Source organism: Anabrus simplex, chromosome 3 (genome assembly GCF_040414725.1).
Source record: "Anabrus simplex isolate iqAnaSimp1 chromosome 3, ASM4041472v1, whole genome shotgun sequence".
Classification (NCBI taxonomy): domain Eukaryota; kingdom Metazoa; phylum Arthropoda; class Insecta; order Orthoptera; family Tettigoniidae; genus Anabrus; species Anabrus simplex.
This window is the reverse complement of record NC_090267.1, coordinates 485728111-485744433: the sequence shown is the minus strand read 5'-3', so window position 1 is coordinate 485744433 and position 16323 is coordinate 485728111. Positions and strand designations below refer to the sequence as shown.

Genomic DNA, 16323 nt, shown 5'->3' with positions numbered 1-16323 from the left:
TAAGAGTTGACAGACAAAATTGTTGTTGCACAGTCTTCTGAAGGCTGTTGTTTGTACAACAGATCTATAGTACTGTGCTAAATTAATGGAAGGATTCGCTAACACCACAAGAATGTGAATGCGTTCAATGAGTGGGGTTTGATAGTAACCTCTCCAACAAGCATTAAATGTGTGCGTGCGCAAGAAAAGGGACTACTTCTTGGTCAACAGTTCACAAAATAATTGTTAAGAAACCACTGAAGGTAGTAAAATTCTCACTGTGTTAGGGCCTAGTGATGCGGCAGATGTTATTGTGAAAGCTTTAAAACAATATACAGACAGTGACATGCCGCCGGAACTATTAAATGATATTTCGGAATACTTCAGTGCACCCCTCGAGTATGAAAGTGAAAATTCTTGTGAGGATTGCGATTTTGAGAAAGGTGAACCTTTTGAAATTTCCACAACAGACGAGTTGCAGCAGGACGCTGTTGATGCGGATTAAGTGTTCTACCTGATGTTCCCAAAGTTCAAACAGCCTCCGAATATACAGGGCAGGTTAAAGAATTTATAAATACGGGTTGTGGCTGTACAAGAAATTACACTGGTCTTTTTCCCGAAAGATTCATTCATTCTTCGAGAATAGAATGTCAGGAACTGGATTACAATTGTGGAGAACATATCAATCACCACCACGTATTAATGATGGTTGCCATGAATGCATTAGTACGAAACCAGCCAATGACGACAGCTACCAAGAGAATCGATTATGACAGAAAATAAACTTGCACTATTTATCACTTCAGAGGGCAGGAGGTGTGTCGGTCATTTTTTCAATTTGTATTCGCTTGTGGCTCTAAGAGGCTAAAAAATTTAAAGGAACAATTTGAAAAAGAATAGGTGCAGCCTAAAATTCACCGAAACATATTAAAGACTTCTTACATAAAATCTATTCCTTTTGATGATCATAAACATGCAGCGACTTCAATAATTTCAGTAAATAAAATGCACTTGTCATGCCAGGATGGATCCCTACAAAACGAAGATGTGATCTCGTGCTTCTCCCAATCAGCATGTCTAAGAAGTACGTTCAGACATTATACTCTGACAGTTGTAAATCAATAGAGAGAACTCCTGTTTCACTCTCGTCTTGGTATTACATCTGGCGTACATTTTGCAATAACATAGTAGTTCAGAAACCCAAGGCTGATCTTCGTATGACTTGTAGATGCAATCAAACCGTAATAGGGAAACTGCTAATTATGGATGAGGAGGAAAAAAGAAATTGATGGAGAAGACTGTACAACATCTTAATCACATTCAAGCAGAGCGGACTTCTTATGAAAACACCATAGACAATTGTAGACAAGGAATTAGACAACTGGAAACTCCTTTGGCCCTTGGGCCACATAGCTGTAACACATACAAAGGCACATTGCATTATAGTTTTGATTTTGCCCAACAGGTGCACTTACCATACGATCCGCAACAAGTTGGACCCATTTTCTTTCTTACAGGCTACAAAATGGGTCTGTTTGGTGTACGGTGTGAGCCACTTAACAAATTTGTTTTGTACATTGTTCCAGAAGCTTGTATTGCGGGTAAAGGAGTAAATACCGTCTTATCTCTTGTACATCGCTTCTTGGAGAAATTTTCAGTAGTTGAGGAGCATTTAGAATTCCATGCTGATAACTGTGTTGAGCAAAATAAAAACAACTTAATGAGATACCTCATGTGGAGAGTTATGAGTGGAAAGAACAGCAGTTTTAAAATTTCATTTGTGCTAGTGGGACACATGAAATTTCAACCTGATTCGTATTTTGGTTGTTTCAAGAGAGCATTCCGGAAAAATGAAAGTGAAGTTATTGAAAATGTAATTTCGCTCGTAAAAGTTGTCAGGTTTCTAGCTCTATTACTCCTGTCGCTGTTGACACACAATCTGGAAATGCAACAATTCCTACTTGTGACTGGAAAAACAAGTTCCGTGCTGGAATGAAAAACATTCCACGAATAACCCTTATACATAACTTTGTGTATTTGAAAGAGCACCCTGGTGCAGTGTTGACAAAGAAATCCATAGTTTCTGACGAAGTACCCTATACCACCCTTCCAGACAATCCACCATCTGACTTCAGTGACCTTCCGCAAGTCATCAAACCTCAAGGACTTGGCATCGATAGATAGATATCCACGAAAAAATTAGACCGTAAATAATAGACTATCTGTTGGTAATTTTTGTTTTAAAAAAATTTAAGAGTACCAGTGAACATAAAAATATAAACACCAGCGTAACTTCCAAATAGTTTAGTAGTTATTTGTATCACAAAGTACCAAATTTTTAAACAGTTCTATTGAAAAGTTGTAACATTACATGCTAATTTAAGGCCTTAATTTTTTCCGGAGGCATTTAATTCAATTATATGATATTAGTTGCATATTATGGAAAACGACAGTACCTTTATATCAATACCCGACATGTGGACCCTTTTCTTATGCACGCACACAAATGTATGTTAATGAAATAAATAGCATTTTTGTTTGTTTTTCTCTTACAGCAGTGGATGTAAAGAAAGGAGTAATTTAATAGAAATATATATTTACCAGATATTGTTATACGAGTTGAATCATGGCTGAGAAATGATATAATGGATGCAGAAATTTTCTCACAGAACTGGAGTGTGTATCGTAGACATAGGATAGGTATGGTGGGAGGGGGAGTATTCATTCTGGTGAAAGAAGAATTTGTAAGCTAAGTTAAAGATGAGACACATGAAATTCTAGGTGTAAGGCTCATTTCTAAAAATAATAGGCAACTTGATATCTTTGGAGTGTACAGACCGGAAAAGGGTAGCACTGACATGGATTCAGAATTATTTGAAAAGATAATCAACTATGTGGGAAACGACGTGGAAAGGAATGTGATTGTAGCGGGAGATCTGAATTTACCAGATGTCAGTTGGGAAGGAGGTGCGAACGACAGGAGGCATGACCAACAAATGGCAAATAAGTTACTATGGGAGGGACAGCTGATGCAGAAAGTGATGGAACCAACCAGAGGGAAAACTATCCTGGATGTGGTGCTGATAAAACCAGATGAGCTCTATAGAGGAACTGAAGTAATAGATGGTATTAATGATAATGAAGCTGTTCTTGTCGTAGTTAAAAAATAAATGTGATAGAAAGGAAGGTCTTAAAAGTAGGACTATTAGGCAGTACCATATGGCTGATAAAGCAGGCATGAGGCAGTTTCTAAAAAGTAAATATGATCGGTAAAAAACGGTAAATAAAAATGTAAACAGACTCTGGGATGGGTTTAAAGAAATTGTTGAGAAATGCAAAAACAGGTTTGTACCTTTAAGGGAGGTAAGGAATGGTAAAGACCCACCTTATTATAATAGAGAAATAAAGAGACTAAGAAGGAGGTGCAGACTGGAAAGAAATAGAGTTAGAAATGGCTGTGGAAGTAAGGAGAAATTGAAGGAACGTACTAGGAAATTGAATCTAGCAAAGAAGTCAGCTAAGGATAACATGATGGCAAGCATAATTGGTGGTCTTACAAATTTTAGTGAAAAGTGGAAGGGTATGTATAGGTACTTTAAGGCAGAAACAGGTTCCAAGGACATTTCAGGAATAATTAATGAACAAGGAGAGTGTGTATGTGAGGATCTTCAAAAGGCAGAAGTATTCAGTCAGCAGTATGTAAAGATTGTTGGTTACAAGGATAATGTCCAGATAGAGGAGGAGACTAAGGCTAAAGAAGTATTAAAATTTACATATGATAACAATGACATTTACAATAAGATACAAAAGTTGAAAATTTGAAAAGCGGCTGGAATTGATGAGATTACTGGGATATAGTAAAGACAATGGGTTGGGATATAGTACCATATCTGAAGTATTTATTTGATTATTGTTTGGTCGGAGGACCTTTACCAGACGAATGGAGAGTTGCTATTAGCAGCCCCTGTGTATAAAGGAAAGGGTGATAGACATAAAGCTGAAAATTACAGGCCAGTAAGTTTGACATGCATTGTATGTAAGCTTTGGGAAGGCATTCTTTCTAATTATATTAGACATGTTTGTGAAATTAATAACTGGTTCAATAGAAGGCAGTTCAGTTTTGGGAAAGGTTATTCCACTGAAGCTCAACTTGTAGGATTCCAGCAAGATATAGCAGATATCTTGGATTCAGGAGGTTAAATGGACTGTATCGTGATTGACCTGTCTAAAGCATTTGATAGGGTGGATCATGGGAGACTACTGGCAAAAATGAGTGCAATTGGACTAGACAAAAGAGTGACTGACTGGGTTGCTATATTTCTAGAAAATAGATCTCAGAGAGTTAGAGCAGGTGAAGCTTTATCTGACCATGTATTAATTAAGAGGGGAATTCCTCAAGGCAGTTTTATCGGATTTTCATGTTTTCTTATATATATAAATGATATGAGTAAAGGAGTGGAATCAGAGGTAAGGCTTTTTGCGGATGATGTTATTCTCTATAGAGTAATAAATAAGTTACAAGATTGTGAGCAACTGCAATGTGACCTCGAAAATGTTGTGAGATGGACAGCTGGCAATGGTATGTTGATAAACGGGGTTAAAAGTCAGGTTGCGAGTTTCACAAATAGGAAAAATCCTCTCAGTTTTAATTACTGCGTTGATGGGGTGAAAGTTCCTTTTGGGGATGATTGTAAGTATCTAGATGTTAATATAAGGAAAGATCTTTATTGGGGTAATCACATAAATGGGATTGTAAATAAAGGGTTATGAGGGTGTTTAGGGGTTGTAGTAAGGATGTAAAGGAGAGTGCATATAAGTCTGTGGTAAGACCCCAACTAGAGTATGGTTCCAGTGTATGGGACCCTCACCAGGATTACCAGATTCAAGAACTGGAATAAATCCAAAGAAAAGCAGCTCGATTTGTTCTGGGCGATTTCCGACAAAAGAGTAGCGTTACAAAAATGTTGGAAAGTTTCGGCTGGCAAGAATTGAGAGAAAGAAGAAGAGCTGCTCGAGTAAGTGGTATGTAGGATGCTAAAAGGTTTTTTTTATCACCTATTCAATACAATATATATGTTTTTTTTATCACCTATTCAATACAATATATATGTATTGAATAGGTGATAAAACAAACCTTTTAGCATCCTACATTCAGTATCTTCAATACGGATAACAATGATTTTTATCACTTGTAAGTGGTATGTTCTGAGCTGTCAGCGGAGAGATGGCGTGGAATGACATTAGTAGACGAATAAGTTTGAGTGGCGTTTATAAAAGTAGGAAAGATCACAATATGAAGATAAAGTTGGAATTCAAGAGGACAAACTGGGGCAAATATTCATTTATAGGAAGGGGAGTTAGGGATTGGAATAACTTACTACCAAGGGAGATGTTCAATAAGTTTCCAATTTCTTTGAAATCATTTAGGAAAAGGCTAGGAAAACAACAGATAGGGAATCTGCCACCTGGGCGACTGCCTTAAATGCAGATCTTGATTGATTGATGAAGAACTGTTCACTAAATTACTAACTTTTAATTGGTTAGTTAAGTTTGTGAGTTGATAATGATGTGCTGTGCAAATTTGAATTCACCTAGTTGTTCCCTAGGTCAGCCTCTTTTTTTTTTTTTTTTTTTTTTTTTTTTTAGTCCTCTTGTTTTAAGTTTGTCCATGATTTTCAGTGCACATGTACTTCAGCTGTCTTTTGCTTGAACAGACTTTAGTCAGTACATATCATGCTTTTGTAATTAAATGTGGCTTACATTTCCATGCAATTCCTGTACATTTACTTCATTGAACTTGTAACTCGTGGGATGTGTTATTGTTTGTAAATTAACAAGTTGTCAAGATTTGGGAGTATTTTATTGGTTTCCATTTCAGGAAGTTGACAGATGCTCTCTTTTGTTTCCCTGAATAATTTTTATTTGAATGACTTGTAAATTGATATATTAATATATTTTAGGTGAACAAGTTCTCTGGAGAAACTCCTGCGTATATGATGCCATATATGGGAACATTCTACTTCGGTGGTACCAGCTATATGCATTTAGATGAGCCTACGGTTAAAGAATACATCAAGAAACAAATGTAAGTGTCATATCACTATTTGAACACACACAGATTTTTTCAGAATATTTTGTCTTGAATATTGGTAGCTATTGTGCTTTTTATTGACTGTAACTACAGCATTGTATAGATGTCTACTGGGTACATCTGGAACAAAATTCGTATGTAGATGTGTAAACGTGCAATGTCAAATGGCACAGATTTGGCATTTTTAGTGGCTGTACAGCAGAACATCATGATTGTATCCAAACTGTTAGAATATGTTGCATGATGGCAATTATATCCCTGGCAGACACACTTTGAAATCATGCACCATGTTACATATTGGCAAGAAATAGTCCCATTTGGGCTCTTTCACAGAGTATTCTAAAACTCTTTCCTTTTTCCAGATGACCACAGGCAACTTCTATGGAGGGAACAGGTGCATTAAAGTGGAGTCTTGTTGATAATCTGGAGTAATGTCCACTCCTTTCATGGTTGTTCAGGACACACTTAAATGCTCCAAAGCACAGGGAGAACATGTTGCAAGGAAAAGTAGAACTGTACTGCCAGCATTTGAGAGACTTCATATGTCCATTGTGCATTAAGAACACTTTTCCTTGTGCTGGTATCAACCAAAAAAAAGAGAGAGTTGCCTCTTTTCTAGCCATAGCCCCTTTTACCTTCTCTGGGATAAATTGAAAAGAGCTATGTATGACCCCTTTATCTGCCTTGATTTCATGGGAAGTTGTATTAAGATTGATTTGAAGAAGGGGATGTTCTACTCAATAATGTTAGCATTGATGTGAATTTGGCGTAGATGGATCCTGAATTCTTTGTCTTTCCTTATTACAAGGATGCACTTGCTTGATGTTTACAGTCCAACTTCCTTCATCTCAGCTCCCAAATTATTTGTGTTGTACCCCTAGTAGAGCAGAAACTATAGTGCTATTAAAACAACGTGCGTGTTTTGACAGTTCGCAGCACGTGGCGCCGAGCAAAGGAGTGGGAGCGCTGTGTTGCCACATGATCCGGCAGGAGTTGCTACATCACAATTAACACCTCGTTCTGCGCTAGGCTGTGCAGAAAATAATATTCATGTACAGGGATCATGAGAGCGTTAGAAAAGACGTTAAATATCGTTGCTATTATTCCAAGGTGGCTCGGCAGTAATTTTATCAGCTCAAATATCGTAAGACGAACTCCTCATTCCTCTTCCTCATTCTATCTTCAGAAGATTGATTTTAATTTTAGGTAGATTTCAGTATATCAGAATGGCACTTTGACAGGCCTGTTCAACATTCTGGGTTCAAAATCAGGTGAGGGTGAGAGAAATATCTAAGGTTTTTGTGCAAAGAGGAGAAATCGTTCGGACCCTGTCATAGGCAACGGCACAATGTAAGTTGCCAGCTATAATTAGAATTAGAGTTTTGAGAGGTGAAAGTCCCGTCATGTCGTTTTGAGTACCTTTAAACTTGCAATCATTAGTTATGGGAACTCTCTTTATTGAAATCCAAAACAACATTTAAAAAAAATATATTCTAACCATAGGTTGTGATCCCTGATTTCTAAAATCTCACATGTCTTGTGTAAAATTCCAAAAATCGAAGTCCATCCACCTTAATGAGAAGGAAGCACAGAAGAAGAATAATTTATAACTATTATTTTCAGAGACAAAAAATAATGAACATTAAAATTTCGAAGGGTGCTGGAAAGACCTCTCGTACTTCAATTCAAACATTAGCTTTTCAAGGTAATTTTGTCGACTTGCATGTTAAAACTGGAAAATTTGCATTACCAGTTTTCAAGAAACATACTAATTAGCAGAAAGCAGACTCCTGTACTGGTTACTCAGCTTTGAAATGCACTTTGGAGAAGTTCCATCACAGTAGAAAATTACTCACCTTCATGGTGTGAGTGCAGCAACTCCCAGGGAGGAATCGCTTTCTTCACCTGCGGAGCTGAGCTGGAGCTGGAACTGAGGGAGATGATCATTTCTTCCACACAGTATTCCAAAACTCTTTCTCCTTTTTCCACTGCTTCTGCATCAGTTCCCATGTGTGGTTCACCACAGAGGCTCATTTTTCTGCAGTGACATTCTCAATACCCTCTCTGGTCAGTCTCTATTTCAGTGATGGTGAACCTCCTGTTGTTCTCAGCTACGTAACCATTCACTTGTGCCCAAATAGTTTCTATGGGGTTCAAATGGGCATGGTAAGGAGGCAGCCTGATCACCTGATGGCCATTCATTTTTTCTATCTCATCGATGACATAAACTGGTTTCGGTTTGTAAGTTGTCACAAGCTCTATTAGTTCTGACTTTGTAGTACAAGGTTCAATGGTAATATCTCTGTTCCAAGGCAAGACTTTTTTCTACCCAAGGCAGCATGTCAGCTTTTCTCATCTGTCCGCTATTACAGAATGGTATGGAGCATTATGCATAACAATGGTGGACTTGGGAGGAATGTTCTTAAGGAGGGAATATTCAAACCATGCTGTGAAGGAAGTAGCATTAATTTCTTCGTGGTAGTCCACTGTTTTCGCGGCCGGAACATGAGGAAACAATTCGGAACGAAGCCTTGGGCAGTGTCAGCATGCGGGACAATGATCCTGTCTTCCTTTCCTAACGGAGCTTTCATTGTGCCTTGTGGAGTTCTGTCTGACCACCCCTTGGTTAAGTGTGGCCAGCGTTTACAAATGTTTCGTCAAACCACACAATGCTATCGTAATCTGCATTCCTAACAGCCCTCAAGTAGCGACAGCGTCAAGCCACGATATCATATCTCTCCATCAACACAGTTCGGTTCGAGTATTTTGCAATGTGAAATCCTAACTCATTAAGGGGGTTCGAGGGGAGGACACACTACCAAAAAAAAAAAATCTTCTTTAAGACTCTTACGTAGTTTCCGTAGAGTTGGGTGTTCCTTTCTTTTGTAATAGGCATATGTGCCGTCAAATTGCTCTTTCCTGGAAACCATCCATACTGGTGACACGTTTGTCATAGTGCCGGATTTTGCCTGGTGTTGATAATCCGTCATGTGATGGTCCAGATACATCCACTCTCTCTCTTTCCCCTTCTTCCCAAGGCTCCTTTTCTTTCTTTTCTTTTTCTTTCCCTATTCTAATTACTGTAGCTTGAGAAATTTTTAATGCTGCTGCTGTTCTTTCTACAACTTTGTTAACTTCTATCATTGGGCCTCCATTTCCCCTTACAGCCTTAAAATATTCCCGTAAGGCACATACCATATCGCAAGCTTGACCACGAATAGCGAAGCCATGCCTCACCATTACCCTTGCCTTTTTTTCGAGGTGAATGAATCCTTGGTCGTTGTCGTTGTAGTTTAGTGGCGCTCTGAGCGGGTTGCAACCTTTTGAGTTCAGTAAATGAGGTGGTGTTAAAAATTACACTATACTACACTATACTAAAATTTACACTACACCGGAATGCCAGCCTTGATAACGATACACTTAACACGAACACAATAGCACTATATTATTTAGCTGATTTCGAAAACACACTGTACAGATAATGATATCACTCAAAGTAGACATTGTTATATAGCCCAACCACATGTGTTACGGTGTACTATATTGGCAACGTGGAACTCGGACTGACCGCCTCACGAATCTTTCCGTCAGCGGAGGTAGGGAAAGGAAGAGAGCATGTCGAGCTGGGATTGGCTAAAATGGGAGGCGTGTACTGGTTGTCATAGTAACTGCAACCTCCTACTACCATGCTGAGAGCTGTCAGAACACATGTTGTTTTAATAGCACTATAGGACACAGTACAGTAACAGGCTAATTACATTTATGAACATGAGACTAATACCATTGATAAATTCTTATTTGTAAATCATCCTAAAAGAATAACGTATGTGAGCTGTTGCACGGAAAGGGACCCAAAGTCGGTAATGGAAATGTTACGGCAGAGGTGAACAAAAGTGTCTTGTGTAAAACTTGCATTGCTGTGTTTTGACATCTTGTGCTACCTATATTTCCTCTCAACAGAATAGTTTGAATCTTTGCCACTCGATGTCATGAAAACTTTGTACAATGTGTTAGAAAATTAGTAAGAGCTGTAATTGCATTGTTTTTAAATTGTATTTTTCTTGATAGCAACAGATGGTAATTAATATCTTCTGAAATATTGTGCCCAGAAGCGTGAACTCTTTTTTTTGGAAGCTCGGTATGTTATGCCAATTTTAGAAACACAAAAATATCAAAAATGAAAATTCTGACTAGGTCCCTTTCCATGCAACGGGTCACATATTTTTTTCTGCACTTATATGCCCGGTTTCATAGACAATAGTTCATAAACAAGTTATTAAATAGTTTTAACATTCAAATTAACAGCAAATAAAATGTGTACAATTAATAAATGTTCAGTCTTTCAAAACGAATGTAAGATTATTAAATACTAGAAAATGCCTGAAAAGCAGTAATGGTATATACCTGAGGTGGGTGGGGAGTAACAGAATGACATGTTTTGTTCCTGCAGGAACATTGATCCTATCAAATCATACTTATTTTAAATATTAAAAATGGGTGAATATTATGAACAAGTATTAAAACACTTACAGTATGATAAAATTTTGTGTTCAGCTCCTTAGTAAATGTAGAACTGTTTTGAATGCACTCACTCCATGGCTGGACGAGTTGTGTGATCCCTGGCATCTCGCCATGTGATAGGTCTTGCTGGTAACTTTCTGCTCATCGTGCTCCAGTGATGTCACCAGATTTTGTGGAAATGTATTTACAGTCTATTTGTTTTTCTTCATCTTTGAAATTGTTTTGGGAAACTATTTTGGAAAATCTGTTAAGCATTAGTGAATTAATAAAATTTAAAATTTAAGTAGAGTGCAAACCAAAGAATTGCATTTTTGGTTTATTTTAAGTTTTGACAGTAGGTAAATTTGCAATGGTTTTCATGAAAACCAAAAGTCTCTAGCTTTAAAACTCATCACTTTATGTAATTTTGAAGTTGTAAGGTAGAATTTATTGAATTTCCAGAGAATAGGTTGGAAAATTGAGTAGAGTACTCCGATAATATACTCTTAAGGCTTTAAGAAAATCTTAACTATTTCACTGGATAAATGAATATCGCTCTTGCATAATAAAATAGTTTTCATAAATATTTAGGAGTTTCATTCTCTGAAAATTGAATATCTAAACATTTTCAAAATTTGAAAAAAGTAGTTTTAGTCTAGTGACTGTCATATATGCAGAAGTTCTGTCTTAAGATGTTCAAACTAGGTAAGCATACAATAATGATAATAATTGCAGTAATGATTGTAATAATGGGGATGATAACGTTGGTTATTTTAAAATATCGTTATGAAACTACACACGGTCAGTATCCAGGTAAGGATTTACATCACTAATCTATCTTGTGTCATGTAGTAACAAAACTGAATTGTTGCTTATTTATCTGGTATGTTCTTAATTGCATACGTTGTCTCCTTTTGCTCACACAATCTATCTCTCAAATGTTGCCGAACAGATATTTAGTCCTTTCTGCAGTCATGCCTTATACTTCCAAATTCTTAGGTAGGTTCTTAGGAAGATTGTCTGCCTCGCAAATCTTCACGATTACATTTCCTTGATATTTTCAAGAAAATACCTCTCAGAATGATGAAACATTTGCTAGTGTATTGCAGTATATTGTTGACAATCCGTATATCTTGGTTACTTAGCGACATGTTTCTGTTTTGTGTACAGATAATCAAAACTTTTATTATAATTTTGAATTTAAGAATTACACTTTTTGAGCAGACTGTACATTTTTCTGCTTAGAAAAAGGATACAATTTCATGTCAGCACGACAATCCTCATTGTATTAGCTTTACATCTATATATAAAACTTCATAGATTTTTTTCATACCATGTGGATATTTTGTATTTTATTGAGACAAGTAAAAGCTGCCTAATATGACTGCCACCATAAGATTTAACATTGCCAGTTCTAGGGTTAACATCTTGGGGTGGGTGGGGGGGAGAAGACAGTTGACAATTTGGAGAAAGGGTGCAAACATTTATCAGGCTTAGGGCCGGTTCTACCATCTGCTGGTAAAGTGGCTGGCAGCTGCCTGGGAGGTAAACTACCTGGAGGTGTAAATCGGCTGGTACTTTGGCTTGCGTCCAACCACCTCCGCGCAAGCGCTAGGTAGCTACCCGGAGCTAGACACCGATATACGAAGTTGACTAGACTGATTTTCAGCGATTTCTCGCTTTCGAGTGTGGTGCTATCTATCGTCAGATGCATGAAACCCATTTCGATTGTCTTATTTCCCTGTGCTTGCGTCTGCTGATTATCACCAAAAAGCCTAATAAGGGGAGTCTTAAGAGTTATGGACAACGATTCATGTCAAGCTTTCGTGATTTTAATCTATGATCTTCAATATCAATACCTCATTGGGATTCAAATCTCGAGATCACATTTTCTTACGCCAGTTATAACATATCATGTAAGGCAGCGTTTTTGAAAAGTATTCTCGTAGTAGATTGGTCAAGTCGCTCGTTCCGTAATAGAAGGTACGCAGGTTTTCATCGTATTTCTTATTTACATTTAAAAATGTATTTTCGTTCCCTGCCGTTGTTCTTAACTCTCTTTTACGCGCTTCCTTATACGTATATACACACACACATCTTCTTTACGGACTTATTGCCTTTGAGCATTCTATCTGCAGGCTTCTGTGAATTGATTAAGTATCTCCGCGATGCTCTATTTGCAACTAGTTCTGTGACCTCGTTTAGTTCCAGATGCTTCCATTTATTGATAAAGCATTTCATTTTAATTTTTAACTTTATGAAGATAAAGTTGGAAGGTACCGGTACTGTAAATGTAAAGAACTAATCGGGATAAATATCCATTCATAGGAAGAGGAATTCTGGAATGGAATAGTTTCCAATTTCTTCGAAATAATTTACAAGACTATGTAAACAACTAATAGGGAATCTGCTACCTGGGCGACAGTCCTATGTGCTATTAATCATAACATCACTTGCTGTAAGTAGCATACATATAAAGCAATTTTCCTAATAGACGTAATATTGTGATAAGAACGTATGAAAAGAGGTATACAGATTAACACAACGCTAATAATGGAATTAAAAAAGATTCGTCATAATAAAGACTCGAACCTGTACACTTCGTATTACGAAGCGAGCGCGTTAACCATTACGCTACCAAAACTCTTCAGTTCCGTAGGATACATACAGTAATATATATCTCGTGTCCGAAAACTGAAAAAGTTGAAAATTAAAGCCCATTTGAAATAATTTCCAAATAGATTTTGATTTTATATCCTTTTAGAGTTTCTTTACGAAAGCTTGATGTATAAAATGTGTTCCCTGCGCTGCCGATGAGAGAGGCTGTTGTGACCGTTGCAACTAAAGGGAAGCATTAATGTTCAAAATCCTGCAATACAATATCGATCACTGTTACAGTATACTGCTTTTTTCAGTATACTAAGCTAATTTGAGTTGCATATCACCAGAAATACAGCTAATAATGTTCAGCTCTCAGAACTTGCCCGGCAGGTAAAGTTTTATCGGGCCCTCGAAGTGGCCGATAAATTACACGCCGGGTAACGACGATTTATGCTGCCGATAGCGCTACCTGGGAGTGGTCGGACGGAAACATCCTTTTACGCGGAGGGCAAATTATGCACTACTTTACCAGTAGATGGTAGAACCGGCCCTTAGTTATAATGTTTAATGTAGTAATAGACAAATTAATGGTAATAGGGAAAATCATGCATGTATAATAATAATAATAATAATAATAATAAAAATTGGATTACTATAAATGATGCTCTTTCCCCAGTTTCAGGTGATTTTAAACTAGGGGATTGAAGTATTCTATTCATCATCATAATTTCCCCTCATCTGCCTCCTGCCGGGTTGAGGTATTTATGGCACTTCTCCATCTTCCTCTTTCCTTCCACCGTTCATTTTCCATCATCTTGTCCCAGTCTAAATTTAGTCTTCTTATGCCGCTCTTCACTGATTGAATCCACTTTGTTCTAGGTCTTCCTCTTGCCCTTGCACTTTGCCTCTAGAATCTGTCTTGGAATTCTATTCTCCTCCATCCTCTTTACATGTCCAAACCACCTTAGTTTATTCTTTTCAGTTCTCTTATTTAGTTTTCCTATCCCAACTTCCTTCCTAACATTTTCATTTCTCACTGTCTTTCCTTGTCTTTCCTATCATATTTCTTAGGAACTTCATCTCACTGGCTTGAATTCTACGCTCTTGCCTGCTAGTCACAGTCCAAGTCTCAGCTACATAAGTCAGTATTGTGTACATTATCTCTTTACTTTTCTTTGGTACTTCTTTGCTCCAAAGTATTCTGTTCACTTGAAGATAAAAGAGATCAAAAAGTATAAATAACAAACACATGAAATTGTGAAGCATTGCTTTGAAACTGAGTAACAGAACTATCGTGCCATCTATTGACATTTTCATACTCAAACGGCAAATCAGATCTTATTGCAGAAGGAACCTCAGAATAACACTAATAATACGCAGATGAAAATATTCATCATCGCACATATGTGGGGAGGTTAAATAAAATCACATCAGGCAGAGGACACTTAAAAACTGCATGCTTCTGTCACTCTGCTCTGGATTCATATAATTCGTCATTCTCATGAGAGTTAATGAATTAGCCAATTTTTTTTAGTAAATGCTTGCTTCTTAATGCATTTCATTTTTAACATACTGTTAATAAATAGCTTATTTGTGTTTACCCACTGACTGTTGAGAAACTCATCAATAGAGTAACATTTGAAAAATTTAGATGGTCCCAAAACTCTTGCTAACTTAAATCAACCATACCTAATTCAATTGCATATTGAAGACCCTTTTAAAATAAGAATTTCTATGAATTAACTGTCCGTTAATATGTGTTATGTTATTCCTCTTGCTAAAATCCTTGAATTCTTTTATTCAGAGAATATTACTTCAGTGAGGAAAACTTGCTTCGGGACTTCTTCCTTCGTCGCAAAATGGACTCCGAAGGTTATCTCCCTGTAACTCTCATTGCATCATTTCACCGGGTACAAGCCTTATCAACTGATGTAAAAGTGGTTTTGAGTGCTATCAAGGATTCAGAAGTTCTCGAAGTGAACGATTACAAGGTGTGTATGATTAAGAGGACATTGTTTGCCCATTAAAAACATGGTTAAGAACTGTTAGTCATTTATATCTCTGTTGTATATATTTTTGAAATACTATGAAATACATAGTGAAAGTTTGTTTTAAAGAATATTTTCTATCGGAGATCGGTGAATTAGAGATATGAAAAGTGAATTGCTGCATTAAATATGCATTAATGCAAATAGTTGTTGCTTCTGGAAGACCATATGCATCAAATTTTACAAGGTACAATTAGGGTTGGAAAGCCGTTCTATATTTGAGAAAGTTCATCCACATCTGACAGTTCTCACTCTGAACAGTATATTTGCTGCAGGACTGAATTCCCTCTTGCAACATAGAAATAATTTCCCTATTGGTTGAATGGAATAAGACTTCTTGGTAGGGAAAAGTGATGATCAGTGACAGAACTATGGTACTGAAATTAGCTTCAGTTGTAACAAATTCTCTATACTTTAACCCAGTGTATTGTCTGTCTATTACAAAGTTTGTTCCCTCCCCTTCTTTCAGAAGTCTAGGAATCTTTCCTGGCTGATTCTATTAAACGAAAATCAATTTGTATGTGTTAACTTTTCATTTACATGAAAAATTGTGCTCAACTTTGTCTTCTGGGTCACCATTCTTGTTGAGGAAGAATGAAAATGAATAGGAGAATTTTATACATTGCTCTCGATACTTACTGTAATGGAAACGTGAATGGAAGAATCTTTATTTCCTGTTTCCAGTCTTGTAGAATGGCTATTATTGTATGATTCTATTTACCTGTACTGCAATCCTGTGTGAATTAATCTGAATGCGGCATTGAAGTACACACTTTTAACTTTTTACATTTATTTACATAATATATACCTTGAATACTTTCTAATAGCTAATATGTCTTCCTTTGTGTTTTATACGTTCTTTCACACAATTTGGCATCGATTCCACAAGCTTTGAGCACATATTTTTCAGTTCATCATGAAACCGCACTTCAATTACAGACTTCACATACTGATTTTCGTTAAATTCTGTTCTGACATTTTCTCGTGATGCATGTACAGACGTAAAAAACAAAACAAGACCAGATGACAGAAAATTAAAAACTGGATTTCCTTGTTACTGTGGACACGACATATACAGAAATACTGATAATGTTCTTTTTTATT

General features: G+C 36.9%; 1 protein-coding gene across 3 annotated transcripts in view; it reads left to right on the top strand.

The window, feature by feature from the left end:
• larp (La related protein) overlaps nt 1-16323 on the top strand; it is a 414361-nt gene that overhangs the window by 253628 nt on the left and 144410 nt on the right. For all 3 annotated transcript variants that reach the window (XM_067143616.2, XM_067143618.2, XM_067143617.2), the window contains exons 7-8: nt 5940-6064; nt 14976-15162. In XM_067143616.2, the coding sequence (XP_066999717.2) occupies nt 5940-6064; nt 14976-15162 (312 nt within the window). The remainder of the gene's footprint in view (nt 1-5939; nt 6065-14975; nt 15163-16323) is intronic.